The sequence below is a fragment of the Gopherus flavomarginatus genome, chromosome 16, assembly GCF_025201925.1.
Source record: "Gopherus flavomarginatus isolate rGopFla2 chromosome 16, rGopFla2.mat.asm, whole genome shotgun sequence".
NCBI classification, from domain to species: Eukaryota; Metazoa; Chordata; order Testudines; family Testudinidae; genus Gopherus; species Gopherus flavomarginatus.
Window position 1 is genome coordinate 24,360,990 of NC_066632.1, and position 19,283 is coordinate 24,380,272.

General features: G+C 65.6%; 2 protein-coding genes across 5 annotated transcripts in view; one reads left to right on the forward strand and one right to left on the reverse strand.

The window, feature by feature from the left end:
- Nucleotides 1–9,427: 9,427 nt before the first annotated feature.
- On the forward strand, nucleotides 9,428–10,270 carry LOC127035773 (transcription factor Sp5-like). Its single transcript, XM_050926038.1, has one exon. The coding sequence runs from the start codon at nucleotides 9,428–9,430 to the stop codon at nucleotides 10,268–10,270; it is 843 nt and encodes a 280-aa protein (XP_050781995.1).
- A 2,209-nt stretch (nucleotides 10,271–12,479) lies between these two features.
- ARHGEF25 (Rho guanine nucleotide exchange factor 25) overlaps nucleotides 12,480–19,283 on the reverse strand; it is a 28,870-nt gene continuing 22,066 nt past the window's right edge. For all 4 annotated transcript variants that reach the window (XM_050924631.1, XM_050924632.1, XM_050924630.1 and 1 more), the window contains 7 exons: nucleotides 18,535–18,585; nucleotides 17,516–17,593; nucleotides 16,729–16,920; nucleotides 14,875–15,055; nucleotides 14,233–14,456; nucleotides 13,762–13,863; nucleotides 12,480–13,362 (listed from right to left, as the gene is read on the reverse strand). In XM_050924631.1, coding sequence (XP_050780588.1) covers nucleotides 13,273–13,362; nucleotides 13,762–13,863; nucleotides 14,233–14,456; nucleotides 14,875–15,055; nucleotides 16,729–16,920; nucleotides 17,516–17,593; nucleotides 18,535–18,585 — 918 coding nt within the window. In that variant the 3' untranslated portion in view covers nucleotides 12,480–13,272. The remainder of the gene's footprint in view (nucleotides 13,363–13,761; nucleotides 13,864–14,232; nucleotides 14,457–14,874; nucleotides 15,056–16,728; nucleotides 16,921–17,515; nucleotides 17,594–18,534; nucleotides 18,586–19,283) is intronic.

Here is a 19,283-nt window from a genome sequence, read left to right on the forward strand (position 1 = left end):
GGCAGCAGCTGCTCCTCAGCTGGTGGGTGCCGTGGGATGCTAAACAGGTGCTTCAAAGCCGGGCCTACACGGCACTAGCAAATTGGACCCGTCGTCCCGGCTCCGTGCGGGGCCCTCCAGGCCTTTGTACCCCCGGATCAGAACCATTCGGCTGCTTCCTCCGATATCCGTCAGCCGGGTGGCAGGAGACGAGATGAAACAAAGGCTGGGGGGGGCCTGGCCCGGCCCCGGGGTCCCCCCGAGCTGCTGCTACTTGTTCTCTGCTGCAGCTGATCCCTGGATTTCCCGGGCAGCTGGGGTGGGACTTGGCGAAGATTCACTTTGCGGAGAAACTTTCGGTGCCAGGGAGCCGGGGAAGGGGCCGCTGCTGGGGGAGGGGGCTCCCGGCCTGGCAGCGTGAGGGGCTGGGAGCCCAGGATGGCGCTGGGACTGGGGTACAGAGCGGACATTGCAAGCTAAGGGCCCCTCCATCCTGCCTGAGTCCCCCAATCCTGCCAGGTTAGCTGCCCACACGCAACTGTGCCAACACCCTTCCATTCCCACCTACAGCCCCTGCCAGCCCAGCCCTGGGCTCCCCCCAGCCCTTCCGGTGCCCCACACTCCCGACCCACAGCCCCCTGCCAGCCCAGCCCTGGGCTTCCCCCACAGCTGTTGGGGCAGCAGCTGGACACCCAGAGCCCATAGGGGAGAGCAGCGGGCACCACTACCCCCCCAGGTGCCCAGCGGGACCATCTCCAGCCCAGTGCGTGATGGGCAAACCCCCTGCAGGCTGCGTGAGTCACCCACCATCTGGGTGCCATTCTGAACCTCTTCCTTCCCATGCGGGGAGCGAGCTGAAGTGGGGGCGTGGGGGAGGCGCCAGGACTCCTGGGTTTTCTCCTAGGATGCAGGCACCTCAATAATATCCATTCCCAGCTCTGGGAGGGGAGGGAGCCGACCCAGCTGAGTGGTCAGAGCAGGGGAGACCAGGGAGTCAGAACTCCTGGGTTCCATCCCCCAGCGCTGCCTCTGGGTCGGTCACCACCATGCTCCAGGCCTCAGTTTCCCCCAATCTCCCATAAGTTACGTGCTGGGGGCTGGGGAGGGGCTGATTTCAGGGGTGTCGGTGAAACACTCCAAGACCCCAAGTGAGGGACACTTGCTATTACCTGGCCCCGGGAGCGGGGGCTGGCGAGCCCGGGGGCGGAGTCCGGCAGCTTCCCCCCAGGGCTGGAGCAGAGACCCAGAATCCGCTGGGGTTTGGCAGCTCTGCAGACCAGCTCCATGGCACCTCCTGCTGGGAGCACATGGGCCGGGACACGGCCCCCTGGCTGCTGGGATCTTTACCCCCGTGCCAGCCTCCCAGAGCTAGAACCAAGGGGCCAAGTCAGGTCCTGTCCCCAGCTCTGGGGTTAAGGGGTTGGGGGGGGGGTGTCTAAGGATTAGAGTGGGAAGCTGGGAGCCAGGACTCCTGGGTTCTATCTCCAGCTCTGGGAGGGGAGTGGGGTCTAGTGGTTAGAGCGGCGGGGGGATTCAGGGGGGGCTTGAAGCCAGGACTCCTGGGTTCTATCTCCAGCTCTTCCCATGGGATAACACTGTGGCACAGGGGGCACCCTGGCAACACCCACCCAGCCAGCATCAGCTGCCCTGCCCCAGCCCCCCAGCTCTGGTCAGGGTGCAGGGCAGAGGGAGCCGGGGAAAATCCCGGCTGGCGGGAGATGGGGGGCCAGGGCCCAGAGCCGGGGTGGGGGGAGTGCAGGCTGGAGCTTTGTTTCAGCAGTTCAAAGCGATGCACCGGTTGTTTGCACTTCAAAGGGCGCAGCTGGGCCCGCGCCGAGTAATTAACAGCTGGGTTAACAAGGGGCCCTGAAAGAGCCCCCCCGCCCCGCCTCTGCCGCCACTGCACGTGCGCGCTCACACACACACACACACACACACACACACAAGCACGAACGCACATACCCTGTGCTGCGACTCCACACACACACACACACACACACCCTGATGCGACTCCACACACACACCCTGCTGTGACTACACACACACACTGCTGCAACTCCACACACACCCCACACACCTTGCTGTAACTCCTCCCCCACATCCTGCTGCAACTCCACACACACACACACAACACCTGCTGCGACTCTACGCACACACACACACCCTGCTGTGACTCCACACCCACACACAGCCTGCTGCAACTACACACACCCACACACACCCTGCTGTGACTCCACACACACACACACCCTGCTGTGACTACACACACACACACCTTGCTACAACTCCCCCACACACACACATCCTGCTGCGACTCCACATGCACACACACACACCTGCTGCGACTCCACAGACACACACACACCCTATTGCAACTACACACACACACACACACCATGCTGCAACTCCACACACACACACAAACACACTCCACACTGAGACTGCACACACACCCAACCCCGTGCTGCAACTCCACACACAGACACCCTGCTGTGACCACACACACACACACCTGCTGCCATAATGCATATTTGCGCACCCAGAGCTGCCACCATGCACACTCACACACACACACCCTTGCCACTACTTATACACAAACATAAACACCCACCACCATCACACACACGCAGGAGTGTGTGAGACGTGTCTTGGAAATAATGCCTCTTCCCTGACTGTATTGGACCCTACAGACACACACACACACACACATACACACAGTCACATCTGCCACCGTTGGTCCACACAACCTACCCACAAACACCTGCCACTGACACGCACACCCCAGCTGCTGCTGGACATTCTCTGCACGCGCACACATGCTGCGGCAGCGCCACATTCACACACACACATGCATAGACAACTCACACGCATCTACCATTGCTACACTCACACACCTGCCATCATTGATACACACACGAACACCCCAGCTGCTGCCACACGTGCAGTGAACAAACACACATACACTGCACACACACATTGCACAAACACACTGCATGTGCATGTACACACATTGTATAAAAACATGCATAGCACAAGCACACTGCATACACACTGCACAAACACTGGGTGCGCACACCCATGCACACTGCATATCCACACTGCACAAACACTGCGTGCACACACACTTCACAAATGCACTGCATGCACACGCACTGCAGAAACACAAGCACTGCAAAAACCACACTGCACGCACACACATATACTGCACACGCACCGCATGCACACATACATACTGCGCACATAGGCACTGCACAAACTGCACACACATGCATACTGCACAAACACTGCACGCACACACACACGCTGCACAAACACACTGCATGCACACATGCACTACGAACACAGTGCACAAACACATGCATTGCATGCACATACACACCCACTGTATGCATACACACATGCACTCCTGCACCACACGTGTGCTGCTGCCACACTCATACAACACTCACACACACAACTCCCATTGCTACACACACACTCTCACTACCACACCCACCCACTTCTGCCTCTTGATACAACACCCAGCTTAGGGCTGCCTGGCATGGCCCTCCTGGGGGACAGAATAACCTGCTGCCCTCAGCCCGCCACCGCACCCCTCCCCATGGCACCGGGGCCATGCCCCACACTGATCCCAGTTCCCATCTCCATGTGATAGATGTTTCCCAACAGATGGTGCCCCTGGCCCTGACTCCACCACACCCTCTGCCAAGCGGTGGGGCCAACTGGCCGGGAGGCCGAGCTGCAGCCGGCCAGCTAGGGCCTGGTGCCATCCACACTAGCATTGTGTGAACACGTTTGAGTGACAGCTGTCCTGTAGACATGGCAAGGGCGGGGATACCAGCTCCTTGGGCTGAGGGGGAAGGGCTGAGGTCCTGGCCCATGCCTGAGGGCTGAGGGGGAAGGGGAGACAGAAACAACCCCTCCCAGGCCGTTCACTGAAACCCACCCTAGGGATAGAAAATGCAAATGGGGGGGGCTGGGCCCTCTGATGGGGGGGATAGCCCAGAGCCAGGAGATAAGGCTGCACAATGGGCTATTTGCATACAATGCCCCCACACCCAGGCCTGGGCCCAGGTCTTCCCAAGGCCTTGGGGGTGGGGGAGGGGAGGAGAGCTGGGGAAGGTGCAAACCTGCGGGTGACTGGGATGGAGTGGGGAGGATTCAGAGCCTGGCTGACACACGTACCCACCCCCTCCTGTCAGACTGGGGCCCACTGTGCCTCCTGCCAGCTCCTGCCTGCTGGGCACTCGCTGTCCTAGCTGCTCTCTCACCGTATCTCACCACCTGGGCAGCGCGGGCGGATGCCAGCCCCTGTCTGGGTCCAGCAGCCACAACCAGGCCCCTGCCAAGCAGCGGAGAGGGACGGGCACAGCCGGGCGCCACTCCCCCAGGCCGGACACACGGACGCAGCACAGGGAGTCACCCCCCAGGCCGGACACACGGACACAGCACAGGGTGTCACCCCCCAGGCCGGACACACGGACACAGAACAGGGTGCCACCCCCCAGGCCGGACACACGGACACAGAACAGGGAGTCACCCCCAGGCTGGACACACGGACACAGAACAGGGAGTCACCCCCCAGGTCAGACACACGGACGCAGCACAGGGTGTCACCGCAGGCCGGACACACGGACGCAGCACAGGGTGTCACCACCCAGGCCGGACACACGTTCCATGTGGACGGAGGAGGCCAGCTGGCCGGTCTTGGCAGAGCGGAGCCTTGGCAGACCTTGGAGAAGTGGGGGGATTTATCATCTGTCTGTCTGTCTGTCTGTCCATCCTGCTGTAATTCTGTCCATCTTCCAGTCAGTCTCTCTTGCTTTCCCGCAGGTGCCCCTCACCGGGGTATCTGGGAACTAATGCTAATAATGGCTCTGGCTTCAAGCCGGTCTCTGACCCACACCCCAAGTCAGACATGGGAGAGCTGAAGCTTCACTCCCACCTCCCGTGGGCTGGTCTGCAGGGGGATCTCTGGGCGCCCTTCCCTGCCCTCCGGCTGCAGAGCCACCAGGGGAATCTCCAGTCAGGGGCGGCTCCAGGCCCCTGCACACCAAGCGCGTGCTTGGGGCGGCAAGCTGCGGGGGGCGCTCTCCTCGCCGGGAGGGCGGCAGGCAGACAGCCTTCGGGGGCTTGCTTGCGGGGGGTCCGCTGCACTTGGGGCAGCGAAATGTCTAGAGCCTGTCTCCAGTGTGTCCGAAACACCCGGCTCTGTTCCCAGGAGCGTCCCAAGGGGCTGGATACGAAGTGAGCCAAGCACCAGTGGGCCTGCCACCTGATCCTGGGGTGCCAGGCTGAGGGGATTCCTGTGGGCCCCTCCCCTCCTCTGTATGGCCACAAAGCAGGAAGGTGCCAGTTGGGGTGGAGTGGTTAGAGCCAGGGGGGAGTCCTGGGCCCTTGAACTGGGCAGAGGGCGCTGGGCAGAAGGCAGGGGCATCCTGAACCCACAAACGCCCTCCCCTGTCCTGGATGCAGCCAGCTCTGGGGTGAGTCCCGGGGCCAAGCCCTGCGGCTGGGCTGGCATGTCACGTACCATTTGCTGCATCCCACGAGCTCCTTCCCCTCCCCCCGACTCCCTAAAAACCCCACCTCGCGCTGTACCTTTCAAGAGATAAAACGAGCAGCCGGGGCTCTTCACACGAGCCCAATCGGCCCCTTTGCATCCATAACGAGCGGCCCAGCAGGGGAGCCCGGCGCTTAAAGGAGACCCCGCCAGACCCCTTTGAAATCCCTCCGTCTAGTTTAATGATTGGTTCGCTCCCCGACTTCAAAGGCTGCCTCCCCTCCGCACTCCTGATTGGCTGAGGGGGCAGCCCAAAAAAAAAAAGTTTGCGCGCAGGGGGAAAAGCGAAAAGATGCGGCCGGGGGAGAAGAGGACGCTGGAGACGGAGAATGACGCCTGCAAACTGCGGCGCGCAGCGCTCGGTGGAGCAGCCCGGCTCCCGGCCCCCAGCCCCGCTACAGGTAAGGGGCTTCCCTTCCGGCCGGGAACTCAGGCGAGCTGCCGGCTCCCCGCCCCAGCAGGGTGGGGATGGGCCGAGGGACCCCCCGACCCTTCCCAGCTGGAACGCTGCGTGCGCCCCGGAGAGCTGCGCCCTCCGTGCCCAAGTCCTGCGCCCTGCGACGCAGGGAGGCGAGCCCTGTGCTGGGGCGGGATGTAACAGCTCTCCGAGGGCCCCGATCCTGAGCACGCCTCGCTGGGAGGCAGGTCGCTGCCCGGAGCCGAGAGGGGGTGGGGTTTTTTCGGGGGGCGGGGGAGCAAAGAGAGGGGATTCCCATGGAAGATCCTCTCCTTGCGTTTTGCATGGCACGGGACAGGGACCGTCTCCTCGTCCCCGGCCCGCCCTCTGGATCCCTCCCCCTCAGAGCTGAGCCCAGCGGAGGGTAGCTAAGCCTCGGGCTTTGCCTCGGTGTTAGCCCCACGCCCCTTGGGCGTCTTCCCCGGGGCCCCTGGGGCCTAGCAGGTCCCTCACACGCGCCGACGGAGAGACACCTGGAGCCGGCCAGCCGCGCACCGCTCGCTCTGCCGGGGCTTCCGGCCGAGGACAGGCTGCTGCCCCCACCGCCAGGTTGTGGGCCATGGCTGGGCTGCCCAGTCATAGGAGAACTGCCCGCCTAGAGAAGTTTATTCTTCCAGAGGGGCTGGTGGAAAGCCCCGCGCCTCCCCCCCCCACCTCTGGAGCCCAAGGGACAAGAACCCACCAGCGGCGGCTGTTACCAAGCTGGGGTCCGGGCTCAGGGCTGGGACCCCGGCTGCACAGTGGGACAAGCAGACTGGTCACCTGCTGTCACGGGATGCACCGTGCCCCCTGCCCCCCAGGCTGCGAGTCCCAGGTCAAGCACCCACGACCCTCTAGCCTGTGACACAGTCGGAGGGAGCTGAGCGCCGGGTCCTGCTAGGGTTGGGAGCGGGAGGGGATCATATTTTCAGACTCCTCCCTCCCCTCAATCACAGGGCATGAGTCACTCTGCAGCCTCTGCCATCTGGAGCTGCTCCCCTCCCCTCTCCTCTGCAGCCCCTGCCTTCTCCTCTGCAGCCCCTGCCACCTGCCTCTCCTCAGGGCCCTGGTTCCCCTGAAACCTCAGCAGAGCCCCCTTGTCCCATTTATAACCGAGTAGGCTGGCTCGCTCCTCACATGCGTCCGCACGCTCATGGGTACCGGAGCGGTGCCCATGGCCAAACCACTGGTGATACGGGATGCATGGGGCAGTCTCTGCATCTCCCTTGCTGGAGCCACCTAGTGAAGATCCCCCAACCTCTGGGCTGGACTCTGCTCCCTGATACATGGGTGAAATCTGGAGTGAGTTCAGCACCCACGGGAACAGGCTGGGGACTGGCGGGCGAGCCCTCCTATGGCACAGGACCACGGCAAAGCAAAGTTCTCAGACCCTAGAGAGAAACACTCCAGGATCTCCAAGGTCAAATGACTCCTGGTGGAAACAGCCAGTTGGACAGAGCCCTGGAGGCTGACGAGAACGGACCCTGCTGGGTATCCCAGGTTGGCCTGTGCCAGGCTGCCCGTGCCAAGCTCAGTGTAACACCCACTCCCGGGCAGTCGTGCATCCTGGCTTGGGTTAATAACCCAGCTTTGCAAACGCCTCAACTTTCTAGTCTTAGGGTGCAGGAGTTGGGGGCTGAGCCCTGTGCTCTACGCCAAGCTGTGAGGCCCAACGCTGGGCACTGGGAGGGTATAATAGACTGGGAGCTATTCCCACCCTGAGGCTGATCAGCCGGGAAGGGGAGCCCCCCTAGAGGCCTGCCCCACCCTGGGCAGGGCACACCCACAGCTGCCAGGGCAGGAAGAGGAGTTTGCAGCTCCACACCCCCAGCTGCCAACCCAGAACTGTGCTTGGCTCCACTCAGGCAAGTCTGTGAGACTCCCAAGTCTGAGCTGTGCCCTGAGGTGGTCCCAGCGTTCCCGGGGGCTCACCGGGAACCGCACCCAGGCTCCCGCCCCAACCCTGGCTCTCTCCTGTGCCCGCTGCCTCTCCAGACAGGAAGGTGGGGAGGGCAGGAACCAGCTGGGGTTTAGGGGTGGGTCAGTCCTGCTGGGGGAGCTGGTGCCCAGGCACAAATAGGGGCCTTTCGCATTAGACGCTAATGAGCACCTGGAGGGGGGGACGGAGTTCTGTTCTGTGGGGCCCTGGGCACCCCCTAGAGGCAGGACTTGTGGAGCTTGGGAGGTGGGTGCTGCAACTTGGGGGGCTGGAGGCACGGTGGCTGCGGGGGGTGATGCTGTGATGGGAAGTCAAGTGGGTGATGCTCTGGCAGAGGAGAAGGTTGCTGTGGCGGGGGGGCAGGTGATGTAGAGGCTGGGGGTGATGCTCAGGCTGAGGGAGCAGGTGATGCACTGACTGGGCGGGGTGAAGATGCTCAGGGGGCAGATGATGCAGGGGCTGGAGGGGTGAAGAGATGCTTGGTGGGGCAGGTCATGCAGGGGCTGGGGGCAAGCTGCAGAGAGTGGTACTGGGAGGTGACACTGGTGCAGGGGGTGGAAAGATGCTCAAGCTGGGGGGGCAGGTGATGCAGGAGCTGGGGGGCAGGTGATGCAGGGGCTGGGGATGATGCTCAGGCTGGGGGTCAGAGAATGCACTGGCAGGGGGTGAAGATGCTCGGGGGGCAGGTGATGCAGGGGCTAGGGGCAAGCTGCAGGGAGTGGTACTGGGGGGTGGTGCTCTGGTGCACGGAGTAGGAAGATGCTCAGGCTGGGGGGACAGGTGATGCACTTGCTGGTGGGGAGAAGATGCTCGGGGGGCAGGTGATGGAGGGGCTGGGGAGTGACGGTCTGGTGCAGGGGTGGGAAGATGCTCAGGCTGGGGGGGCAGGTGATGCAGGGCCTGGGGGTGATGCTCAGGCTGGGTGGGGGCAGGTGATGCAGGGCCTGGGGGTGATGCTCAGGCTGGGTGGGGGCAGGTGATGCAGGGGCTGGGGGGGTGAAGATGCTCAGGGGTTAGGTGATGCAGGGGCTGGGGGTGATGCTCAGGGTGGGTGGGGGCAGGTGATGCAGGGCCTGGGGGTGATGCTCAGGCTGGGTGGGGGCAGGTGATGCACTGGCTGGGGGGGGTGAAGATGCTCGGGGGGTAGGTGATGCAGGGGCTGGGGGTGAGAAGATGCTCGGGGGGGCAGGTGATACAGGGGCTGGGGGTGATGCTCAGGCTGGGTGGGGGCAGGTGATGCACTGGCTGGGGGGGAGAAGATGCTCAGGGGGGCAGGTGATGCAGGGGCTGGGGGCACGCTGCAGGGAGGGGTACTGGGAGGGGGGTTGTTCTCACTGTTAGGCCTGGCCCTGCCTGACTCCAGCTCTCTCTGCCCCAGGAGAGGACCCCCGTCTCCTCCCCCGAGCAAGCTGCTCCCCAGCACCCCTCGGCGTTCCTGGCAGCAGCTGCAGGACCCTCCTCTGCGGACTTTGCCCCGGCCGCCTATGAGGATGCGGGTGGCCCCGCCAGGATGTTTCAACTCTGGAGCAACGAGGTGCCGGCCGGCTCCGGCCTGAGTGCCCACGCCATGGCCTTCGGGCTGCCCAAGGCGCAGCACCCCGGGCACGTAGCCCCGGGTGCCCACGAGCTGCCCCTGACCCCACCGGCCGAGTACACCTACACCTTCGAGCTGTCCCCGGTCAAGGTCCTGGCTCCCCAGGGGCCGCCCGGCTCCTCCTACCACTTCCCTGAGGCTCAGGACTTGCCCAGCTTCTCGCAGAGCTCTGGCGGCATGGCCCCCCGGCCCCTGGGCCCCGGCCCCCCCAGTGCCCCAGCCGCCCCAGGGGGCCATGCGGAAGATGCCCCCTGGTGGAGCCTGCAGCAGCCCACCCCGGGCAACCTGCCTGCCTTGCACCTGAGCCGGCCCCTGATGCTGGGGCCACAGCCCCCGCTCCCAGCCCTGCTACACGGCTCCCCCAAGGGGCTGCTGGGCCCGGCCCGGCGCTGCCGGCGCTGTAAGTGCCCCAACTGCCAGGCGGGTGCCGAGGAGCCGGGCAAGAAGAAGCAGCACGTGTGCCACCTGCCAGGCTGTGGGAAGGTCTATGGCAAGACGTCCCACCTGAAGGCCCATCTGCGCTGGCACGCGGGCGAGCGCCCCTTCGTCTGCCCCTGGCTGTACTGCGGGAAGAGCTTCACCCGCTCGGACGAGCTGCAGCGCCACCTGCGGACTCACACGGGCGAGAAGCGCTTTGCGTGCCAGGGCTGCGGGAAGCACTTTGTGCGCAGCGACCACCTGGCCAAGCACGTCAAGACCCATCAGGGGAAGCAGCCCAAGGGGAGTGGGGCCCAGCTGGGAACCATCAAGCAGGAGTGAGGGGGCTGCTGGGGGCGGGGGGCACGGGGAGGGACGGCGCAGCTGCTATTGGGGGCAGGGAAACTGAGGCACACACTCCTGGCCACACATACAGCCACTTCACGTTGTGCGCACACACCTGGAGACACATGGCAGAGGGACGAGACAGAGCAGGTCCAGCCTGGGATCTGCGGGAAAGGTCCCAAATCCGGCCACTCAGGCCAATGGGGACTGTTCCGAAATACCCCAGGTAGCCCTGATCACACGGCCCAAAGCGCTTGGTTCCTCCAGGGTGGACCCTAGCGTCTGCACGGTGCCGGGTGGGTTTTCCCTGGGCAGCCCGCGGCACAGCCAAGGCAACGCAGCCGGGGCCATCCCTCTCCATGGGAAACTTGGAGACAGAAGCCGAGAGACGTTTGGAGTTTGACATTTCCCGACAGAAAACCCTGCCTTGGGAAAACTTTGGGTCAAAGAGACATCCCCCACCAAGCACCCCAGACATCTGCAGAGCCGCCCCCCCCAAGCACCCTGGACACCCACAGAGAGGCTCCCCTGGAACACCCCAGCCAAATATAGAGATGGCCCCCCCCCCGAGCACCCCCAGGCACCCATGGAGACGCATCCCCCAGAGCACCCCGCACACCCATGGAGATGCCCCCCCCCAGAGCACTCCGGACACCTGCGGAGATGCCACCCCCCCCCCCCAAGTGCCTGGACACACCTGCGGAGAGCCCCACAGGAGTCTCTCAAAGTTGCACAGTGCGCTCCTCCCAGAAAGGCCAGTCCTTGTGACCCGAGGGTGTCGGGGGACCCCCCACCCTGGGCCTCCTCCCTCATGGATCTTCAGCAGGAATGATGGAGCGGCCAGTCCTAGGACCACCAGCCGAGCTAGAGGGTGGTTGGAGGTGGCTAGAACTAAACATGGCACTGAGACTCCCTTGTCCGGGGGGGGGGGGGGGGCTGACACCTGGACCCCACAGTGAACATGGGGGCAGCTGCCATATACCCCTTCCCCCTCTGGGGCCCGTGCAGTCACAGTGCAGCGAGTGAGGTCACACATGCTTCTGACATCACCATGCGGGGGGGGCTGGCTCCGGGGGGGCCAGACTGCACCCCCCCTGCCCCGTGTACAGTGCTTGACACCCATTAAACGCCTGACGCCACCCCAGCCACTGTGGTTGGTCCAGTCTCTAGGGCCCCGGTGGGGGGGGGGGACCCCAACCCAGCTGAGATGGGGGTCGCCGCCCAGAGAATGGGGGAAACCCTGGGGCGCTGTGAGGCACCACCAGAATGCGGCCACCTCTGGGGAGAGGAGGGGATGCATGGGCGAGGGGCTGAGCCCACGTGATCTCCCCGCTCCCACCCCACCTGCACCCACCCTTGGGGGGATGGAGGGTGCTCAGCCCACATGGGGTTCTGGGGGGAATGTCAGAGCAGATCCCCTCACTTTAGGCCCACAGCGGGGAGGGCTGTTTCAGGGAGCAAATTTGGGGAGGGGGAATTCAGGAATCCCTTGAAGGGGTTCATTCCTGGGGGGGCTGTGGAGTGGGGCGGGGGGCAGAGCCAGCAGGTGGGTAAACAAACACTCCCCCATCCTCTGCAGGAGGGGAGCTGCCCTGAGGTCTGATCTGTCTTAAAGCCCCCCTCCGCTCCATGGCCATAAACAGAAAAGGAAAGCCCCCCGCCCCCACACCCGTGTCCCTCACTCAACCCACAGCCCATGCCCCTATCCCCCACTCACCACACGGGCCCCCACAGTTCCTGTCCCTCACTCCTGACTGCAGCCCCCACCCCAGTTCTACCACTACCCCGTACCCCCAACCCGCACCCCCTACTAGTCAACACCCTCCAAGCTAGCGGCTGTGAGTGCAGGACGGGGCTGTAGGCACAGTCCCTGGGGCTTCAGGGGCCCCTCCTGCTGCTGCTCTCTGGCAAAACTGGGGCCCCACCTCACGGCCTTGCCTGGGGCACCCTGCTGCCCCCCCAACCCCTGGAGCTAGGCCTGACCCTGCCAGGGCTGTCAGCAGCGTAAGGAAGTGCTGCCCCCATGCCCTGAGCCTTGGGGTGGGCCGTGGTACATGGCCCATGCCCCGGAAATGGGCCTGCCCCACACAGGCATGGGACCGGGCTCCTACAGGTGGGGAGGGGGCTGCCCCCCAGGAGCACAGGAGGTGCTGTCACCATTTAGGGGGTTGCGGGGGAGCTCCAAGCTCAGCCAGTTTTTCCCCATTTGATAAACCAAAAACTTTATTAAACAAAATAATTCCCCCGCCCGGGCCTGGCAGCATGCATATACAGGGGCCTGCGGGCCCAGGGGGGTGAGGTCCCTGGGGGGCAGACCCAGGGGGGCCCTGCATTGCATTCCCTGGTCCAGAAAGGGGGCCTGATTCCCATGGGGAGAGGTGAAGCCTGGGAGAGAAGCCACCTTTGGGCTGGGAAGCTGGGCCAGGCTAGAGGGTTGGGGGCAGGGGGGCATGTTGCAATCTCGGGGGCCAGAGATGATGGGTGGGAAGGGAAGGGAAGGGCCTGACAGCCTGGGGCTGCTAAACAACCCCAGGGAGCAAGGTGGGGACGTCTGGGAACACCCCCACCCCACAAAGTGGGGGCCGCAACTGGGGGTCAGGGCGACGGGGTCAGGGTCCGGCTTGGTCCAACCCAGCTCCCAGGAGGGGGCAGAGGCACCCTTCCCATTTGTCCAGAGCCCCATTTCCCCCCTCCCCAGCACCCCACTGCCCAGCCCCATGGCAGCTCCATGCACCGAAGGGTCCTGGGTGGGGGAGGGGCAGAGCCCCGTACCCCCCTCAGCATGAGGGTCCTTGGCCCAAAGGAAGATGCTCAAGGTCATGTCCATGGTCCCTGCCTGGCTGCCTCTCCTCCCGGGGGGGGGGCAGTGTGGGGTCGGGGCTCCAGGTCTCCCCAGCTTCACTCCAGTCTCTGAGGGGGGGCCCAGCCATTCCTCACGGGTCACTCGCTGGGCTGGGAGGGGGCAGCAGCATCCTCCAGAGTCCCCAGTGGGGGGTGGGTCACAGCTCGTCTTCGTCGAGTTTGGCAAGCCGGGCGCCAGGGGTGTCAGAGCCCAGCTCAGGGAACGGGCAGCCTGCCCCCCTCAGGGCCTGCCAGGGACAAAACACAGCCAGAGTCAGCCTGCCCCCCGGCCCCAGCACTCCTCTGCCCGCCCGAGCGCTGGCCCCTGCTCCCCAGAACCCGCAGTCCCCCCAGCACCACCAGGCCTCAGCCCTGAACTCACAGGAGCTGACCACAAACCCCCAGTGGATGGGAACCATTGCAGGTTTGGGGCTCGGGGGGCTGCAGGTTGGGATTAGGGAGGAGCCCAGGACTGGGAGAGCAGGGGGCTGCGGGTTGGGATTGGGGGCCACCGGCAGGGCCCAGGGGGATGCTATTGCAAAGCAGGATGTGAGCCCCCATTGCCCCATCCCCTCCACCTGCTCCCCACCCCCCAGCTCCAGCCCAGGAAGCCATGTGGCCCTTATTGAGCTGTTCCCATCACTCACCCCAGGGGGGGGCTCGCCTGGCTGGGGGCCCCCGGGGAAGTTGAGGCAGACGTGGGCCGGGGAGGCCGTCCTGGGCGTGGGGGAGCTCTGGTTGCGGGCAGGCTGCAAGAGAAGCATGAGAAGTGGACCCAGGAGTCCTGGCTCAGTGAAGGGACTTCCCCAAGACTGGGCCCCCCAGACCCCAACCTCAGTCCCTGCCCCCCATCCCTTACCCCAACTGGGCCCCCCAGACCCTGACCTCAGTCCCTGCCCCCCACCCCCTACCTCAGCTGGGACCCTTAGACCCCAACCTCAGTCCTTGCCCCCTGCCCCCTACCTCAGCTGGGCCCCCCAGACCCCGACCTCAGTCCCTGCCCCCAATCCCTTACCTCAGCTGGGCCCCCCTAGACTCCAACCTCAGTCCCTGCCCCCTGCCCCCTACCTCAGCTGGCCCCCTAGTCCCTGCCCACCGTACACCAGTCCCCCCCGTACCTCAGTGGGCGGTGGGTGCTCTGGGCGCGGGTGGCTGCTGGGCAGGTAGATGGAGGGCAGGGAGGAGTTGTAGGCCCGGAGGCTGGGCCCCGTTTTCCTGTCCATGGAGGCGGAGGAGTGGGGCCGCATGGGGCCGCTGGGTGGCGATGCCCGCAGGGCCCCCCCCCAGCCCAGGCTGTGAGACTTGCTCTCCCGCCGCTGGTACTCAATGGGCGACTGCAGCGCTGGGGGGGGGAAACCACACAGGGCATCACGTGACACACAGGGGCCACACGCGTGTCACATGCTGCAGAGCCACACTCGCGCTCACACAGCACACGGGCCGCACATGCCTGGGGAACAGCTCCCCTCCCCTGCCAGGCTCTAGGTAGGGGAGATAAGGGGGGAGGGGGGAAAGTGCAACCCAGGGGGAGGGGGATAGGGCAACCCGGAGGTCTGTGGGGGGCAAGGGCAGCCCAGGGGGCGTAGCTGTGGGTGGGACGTCCCAGGGGTGGGGCTGTGGTCGGGGCAGCCTGTGGGCGGAGCAGCCCAGGGGGCGGAGCTGTGGGCGGGGCAGTCCTGGAGCAGGGGAGGGGCCAGGGCAGCCCAGGGCCGGGGGAGGGGAGCTTGGGCAGCCCCGGTGGAGGAGTGGGGGGCACCTACCATTGAGGAAGTCACGCTGGGTCTCCAGGATGTGGCTGATGTCGGCCGTCCAGGCCCGGGCGATCTCTGGGGTCGTGGCCTGGAGCACGTAGCGGATGCTGCTGCGGTCGGCGCCCCGCGACGTCAGGGCAAATTTGCAGGGGTCGTTCTCCACATCCTCCTCCAGCCCCAGGCAGCTGACCTGCCGCAGGGAGCCAGGCCTAAGCGGGGAGCCTGCCCAGCCCCCCCGACCAGCTGCCCCTTCCCCTCAGGGGCCTGGGGCCCATGCTGGAGCGGGCAGGCTGAGGCACAGCCAGGAGCGCCCAATTCCCCTCGAGGGTACCCTGGTTCTGGTCCCAGTCCCTCTGGTGCACAGGGGCAGGGGGGGCTCCCAGGCGTGGGTCACAGGGCGGGAGGCTGCAGGGGCGCGGAGCAACCCCCAGGCGTGGGTCACAGGGCAGGGAGCGTGCAGCGGCAGGGAGCGACCCCCAGGCGTGGGTCACAGGGCAGGGAGGGTGCAGGGGCAGGGAACGACCCCCAGGCGTGGGTCACAGGGCGGGAGGCTGCAGGGGCAGGGAACGACCCCCAGGCGTGGGTCACAGGACGGGGAGGCTGCAGGGGCAGGGAACGACCCCCAGGCGTGGGTCACAAGGCGGGAGGCTGCAGGGGCGCGGAGCGACCCCCAGGCGTGGGCCACAGGGCGGGAGGCTGCAGGGGCGCGGAGCGACCCCCAGGCGTGGGTCACAGGGCGGGGAGGGTGCAGGGGCAGGGAACGACCCCCAGGCGTGGGTCACAGGGCAGGGAGGGTGCAGGGACGGGGGGGCTGCAGGGGCCACAGCACGAGGTCCCAGCCCCTCACTTCCCGCTCCCTTTGGAAGCTGCCCCTGGGAAAGGTGCCTACGAACCCCATTTAGCCCCCTTTGCTGTGTGTGTGTTGGGGGGGCAGGTTGTGGGTCCTGCCCCACACGATGGCCCCAGGGCTTGAGCTCTGGGCTGGGCACCAGCTTCCAACCATTTGGGTCTCACCAAAGGGAGTAGGAGGCTTCTCTGAGAGGCGGGACTTGCCTGAGTGGGCGGAGCTTCCTGAGGCTAGGATGGGTAAGGCCTGCTGGGGGCGGGGCTCCCTGCTGGGAGCTGGGCTTCTGGCGTGGGCAGTCTGACAAAGGCAGGGCTCCCTGGTGGGGAGTGGGTGGGTGTGGCCTGCTAGAAGAGCGTAGGGGGGCTGCTGGGAGAGGGGCTCCATGGGTGGGTGTGGCCTGCTAGAGGTGGGGGCAGGGCCTGCAATGGGCGGAGCTCTGTGGGTGGGTGCGGCCTGCTGGAGGGGGCTGCTGGGGGGGGGCTCCATGGGTGAGTGTGGCCTGCTAGAGGTGTAGGGGGGGCCTGCCAGGGGCAGAGCTCCATGGGTGGGTGTGGCCCGCCAGAGGTGGAGGGTGGGCTCCATAGGTGAGCGTGGCCTGCTAGAGGAGTGGGGGGATGCTAGGGGCGGGGCTCCATAGGTGAGCGTGGCCTGCTAGAGCTGGGGGCGGGGCCTGCCAGGGCAGGGCTCCATGGGTGGGTGTGGTCTGCCAGAGGTGGAGGGTGGGCTCCATGGGTGGGTGTGGCCTGCTAGAGCTGGGGGCGGGGCCTGCTGGGAGCAGAGCTCCATGGGTGGGTGTGGCCTGCTAGAGATGGGATTGGGGCCTGCCATGGGTGGGGCTCCATGGGTGGGCGTGGCCTGCTAGGGCTGGGGGCGGGGCCTGCTGGGAGCAGAGCTCCATGGGTGGGAGTGGCCTGCTAGAGATGGGATTGGGGCCTGCCATGGGCGGGGCTCCATGGGTGGGCGTGGCCTGCTAGGGCTGGGGGCGGGGTCTGCCAGGGCAGGGCTCCCCGCGGTACCTTGATGCTGCTCTTGAAGAGGTAGGCGGGCGTGGCGAAGGCCTTGCGCCGCTCCAGGGGCTCGCTGAGGATGACGAGCTGCTCGAAGAGGAAGACACGTCGCTCCCTGCAGCGCGGCAGGAACCCGCCGTCCTGCTCCGTCACCCAGAAGGTGTCCTGCTGCAGCAGCTTCCCCTGCGCCGTCAGCTTGCCCTGGAGGGGGCGGGGGGGTCACGTGGGGGACAAAAGCTCCCCTATCCCAGCCCGCCAACTTCCTGTCACCCCGCTGCACCGCACAAACACCTGACCCACCCTGCCAGCGCCCCCACCTGACCACGCCCCAGCCCCCCACCAGCACCCACGCCACCTGGCCAATCAGGGAACAGCTACGGCCCCATGGGACCCACTGGGGTGCTCAGGTTCGGATCCCAGCTCCAGGGAATCCTTGGGGGAAATCGGTGCCCCCTGGTGGCCGCTCGGCAAACAGGCGAGAGGGCAGAATGCAGCTCTGCACCCTGGAATATGGGCAAAGAGCCATGGACACTCCCACACACACGCCCCACAGGGACATGGAACCCTCAAACCCCCCCCCAGTGGGCACAGACCCCCTAATCCCCCCCACATCCCTGGGTCGTAGATTGCCCCTGTGTGGGGGCATGGCAGGCTGATAGCAGAGCCTCCTCCACCCCCCTGGAGCAAAGGCTGCCCCAGCACAGGGCCTACGCATGGGGGGGAGACGATTGCTTGGAGCCCCCCCAAGGGATCCCAATGCCCATAGCTCAGAGGAGAGACCACCCCCAACTCCTACCTCAAATCCCTGCAGCCGCCCCACGTTCATCATGTCGTTGCAGCGCTTGGGCACGAAGCACATCACCTCCACGGCTTTCTGCCAGGCAAGGGGGGGGGGTGAGAGCCGGGGAGAGGCCCGGGGCCTGGCGCGCCCTGGGTGGCAGGAGCTGCGGATACTTGGGGCTGCAAGTCGGGAGTGAGGGGCACTGGCAGAGTTGGATGGATTATCCCCAGACTCGGGCACTCCCCCAACACACTGCCCATGTAATGACCCAGTTGCTTTCATTTTCTCAATGGGAACTGAACCAACCCCAGGATGAACCCCCCTGGCAAACACCCACTCCGGTCCCCATGAAGACGCTGCCTCATACCCCCCTCTGGTCCCCACAGAGATGCCCTGTGCCCCCTCCAGTCCCCATGGAGACACTGCCCCCTCCGGTCCCCCTGCTGCCCCATGCCCCCTCCAGTCCCTACGGAGACGCTGCCCCGTGCCCCCTCTGGTCCCCACAGAGACGCTGCCCTGTCCCCCTCCGGTCCCCACGGAGATGCTGCTCCATGCCCCCTCCGGTCCCCACGGAGATGCTGCTCCATGCCGCCTCCGGTCCCCACGGAGATGCTGCTCCATGCCGCCTCCGGTCCCCACGGAGACGCTGCCCCGTGCCCCCTCCGGTCCCCATGGAGACGCTGCCCCGTGCCCCCTCCGATCTCCATGGAGACGCTGCCCCATGCCCCGTCCGATCTCCAGAGAGACACTGCCCCTTGCCCCCTCCAGTCCCCACGTAAATGCTGCCCACTGCCCTCCTGGTCCCCATGGAAACGCTGACCCATGGTCCCCCGTTCCCATGGATATGCTGCCTGCTGCCCCCGGCAACCTCACCCTGTCCCCATGGAAACGCTGCCCAATCCCCCCAACAATGCTCCAGGATTGGAATGGTGCCTTTGCAGGGGGCGACCTCCAGTCCAGTGGGGCCTTGCCCGGGGCAGAGGCTCATGGGCCGGGCGCTCCCCCACGCCACTCCCAGCTCTCACTGTCCCTACCTCCAGCTGCTCTGTGTCCATCCCGGCCTTGCTGTAGTACTTCAGGAAATCCTGGGACACAAGAGAAAAGGGACTGAGGGATGGGAAAGAGGGCGCCCCAACCCCTCCCAAGGGGCTGGCATGGCCCCAATTAACCCTCAAGCAGATGGCTCGTGCCCCCTGGCAGTGTGCCAGGGCAGGATGCCAGGGCTGGGAGCCTGGTTCAGAGCCACTCTGTCCCACTTGGCTCACAGGGCCAGGTCCCCAAGATGCTGGGTTCGCTGCTTTTCACACCAAGCCTTCAGCAGAACCCAGAGCAGGTGTTTACAATCTGGAGAACTCAGGGCTAAGCGGTGGGGGCGGGGGCTGGCAGGGGGCTGTGGGACGGGGTTGAGGAGCATCGGAGAGATGTGGAGCTGGCTCTGGGGTGGAGCGTCCACAGCCCTGGGCAGCCCGGCATGGGCAGCTGGCTCTGGGGCGGAGCATCCCCAGCCCTGGGCAGCCCAGCGTGGGCGGCTGGCTTTGGGGCGGAGCGTCCCCAGCCCTGGGCAGCAGGGTGTGAGCGGCTGGCTCAGGGGTGGAGTGTCCCCAGCCCTGGGCAGCCTGGTGTGGGAGGCTGGCTCTGGGGCGGAGCATCCCTAGCCCTGGGCAGCAGGGTGTGAGCGGCCGGCTCGGGGGTGGAGCATCCCCAGCCCTGGGCAGCCCAGTGTGGGAGGCTGGCTCTGGGGTGGAGCATCCCCAGCCCTGGGCAGCCCGACATGGGCGGCTGG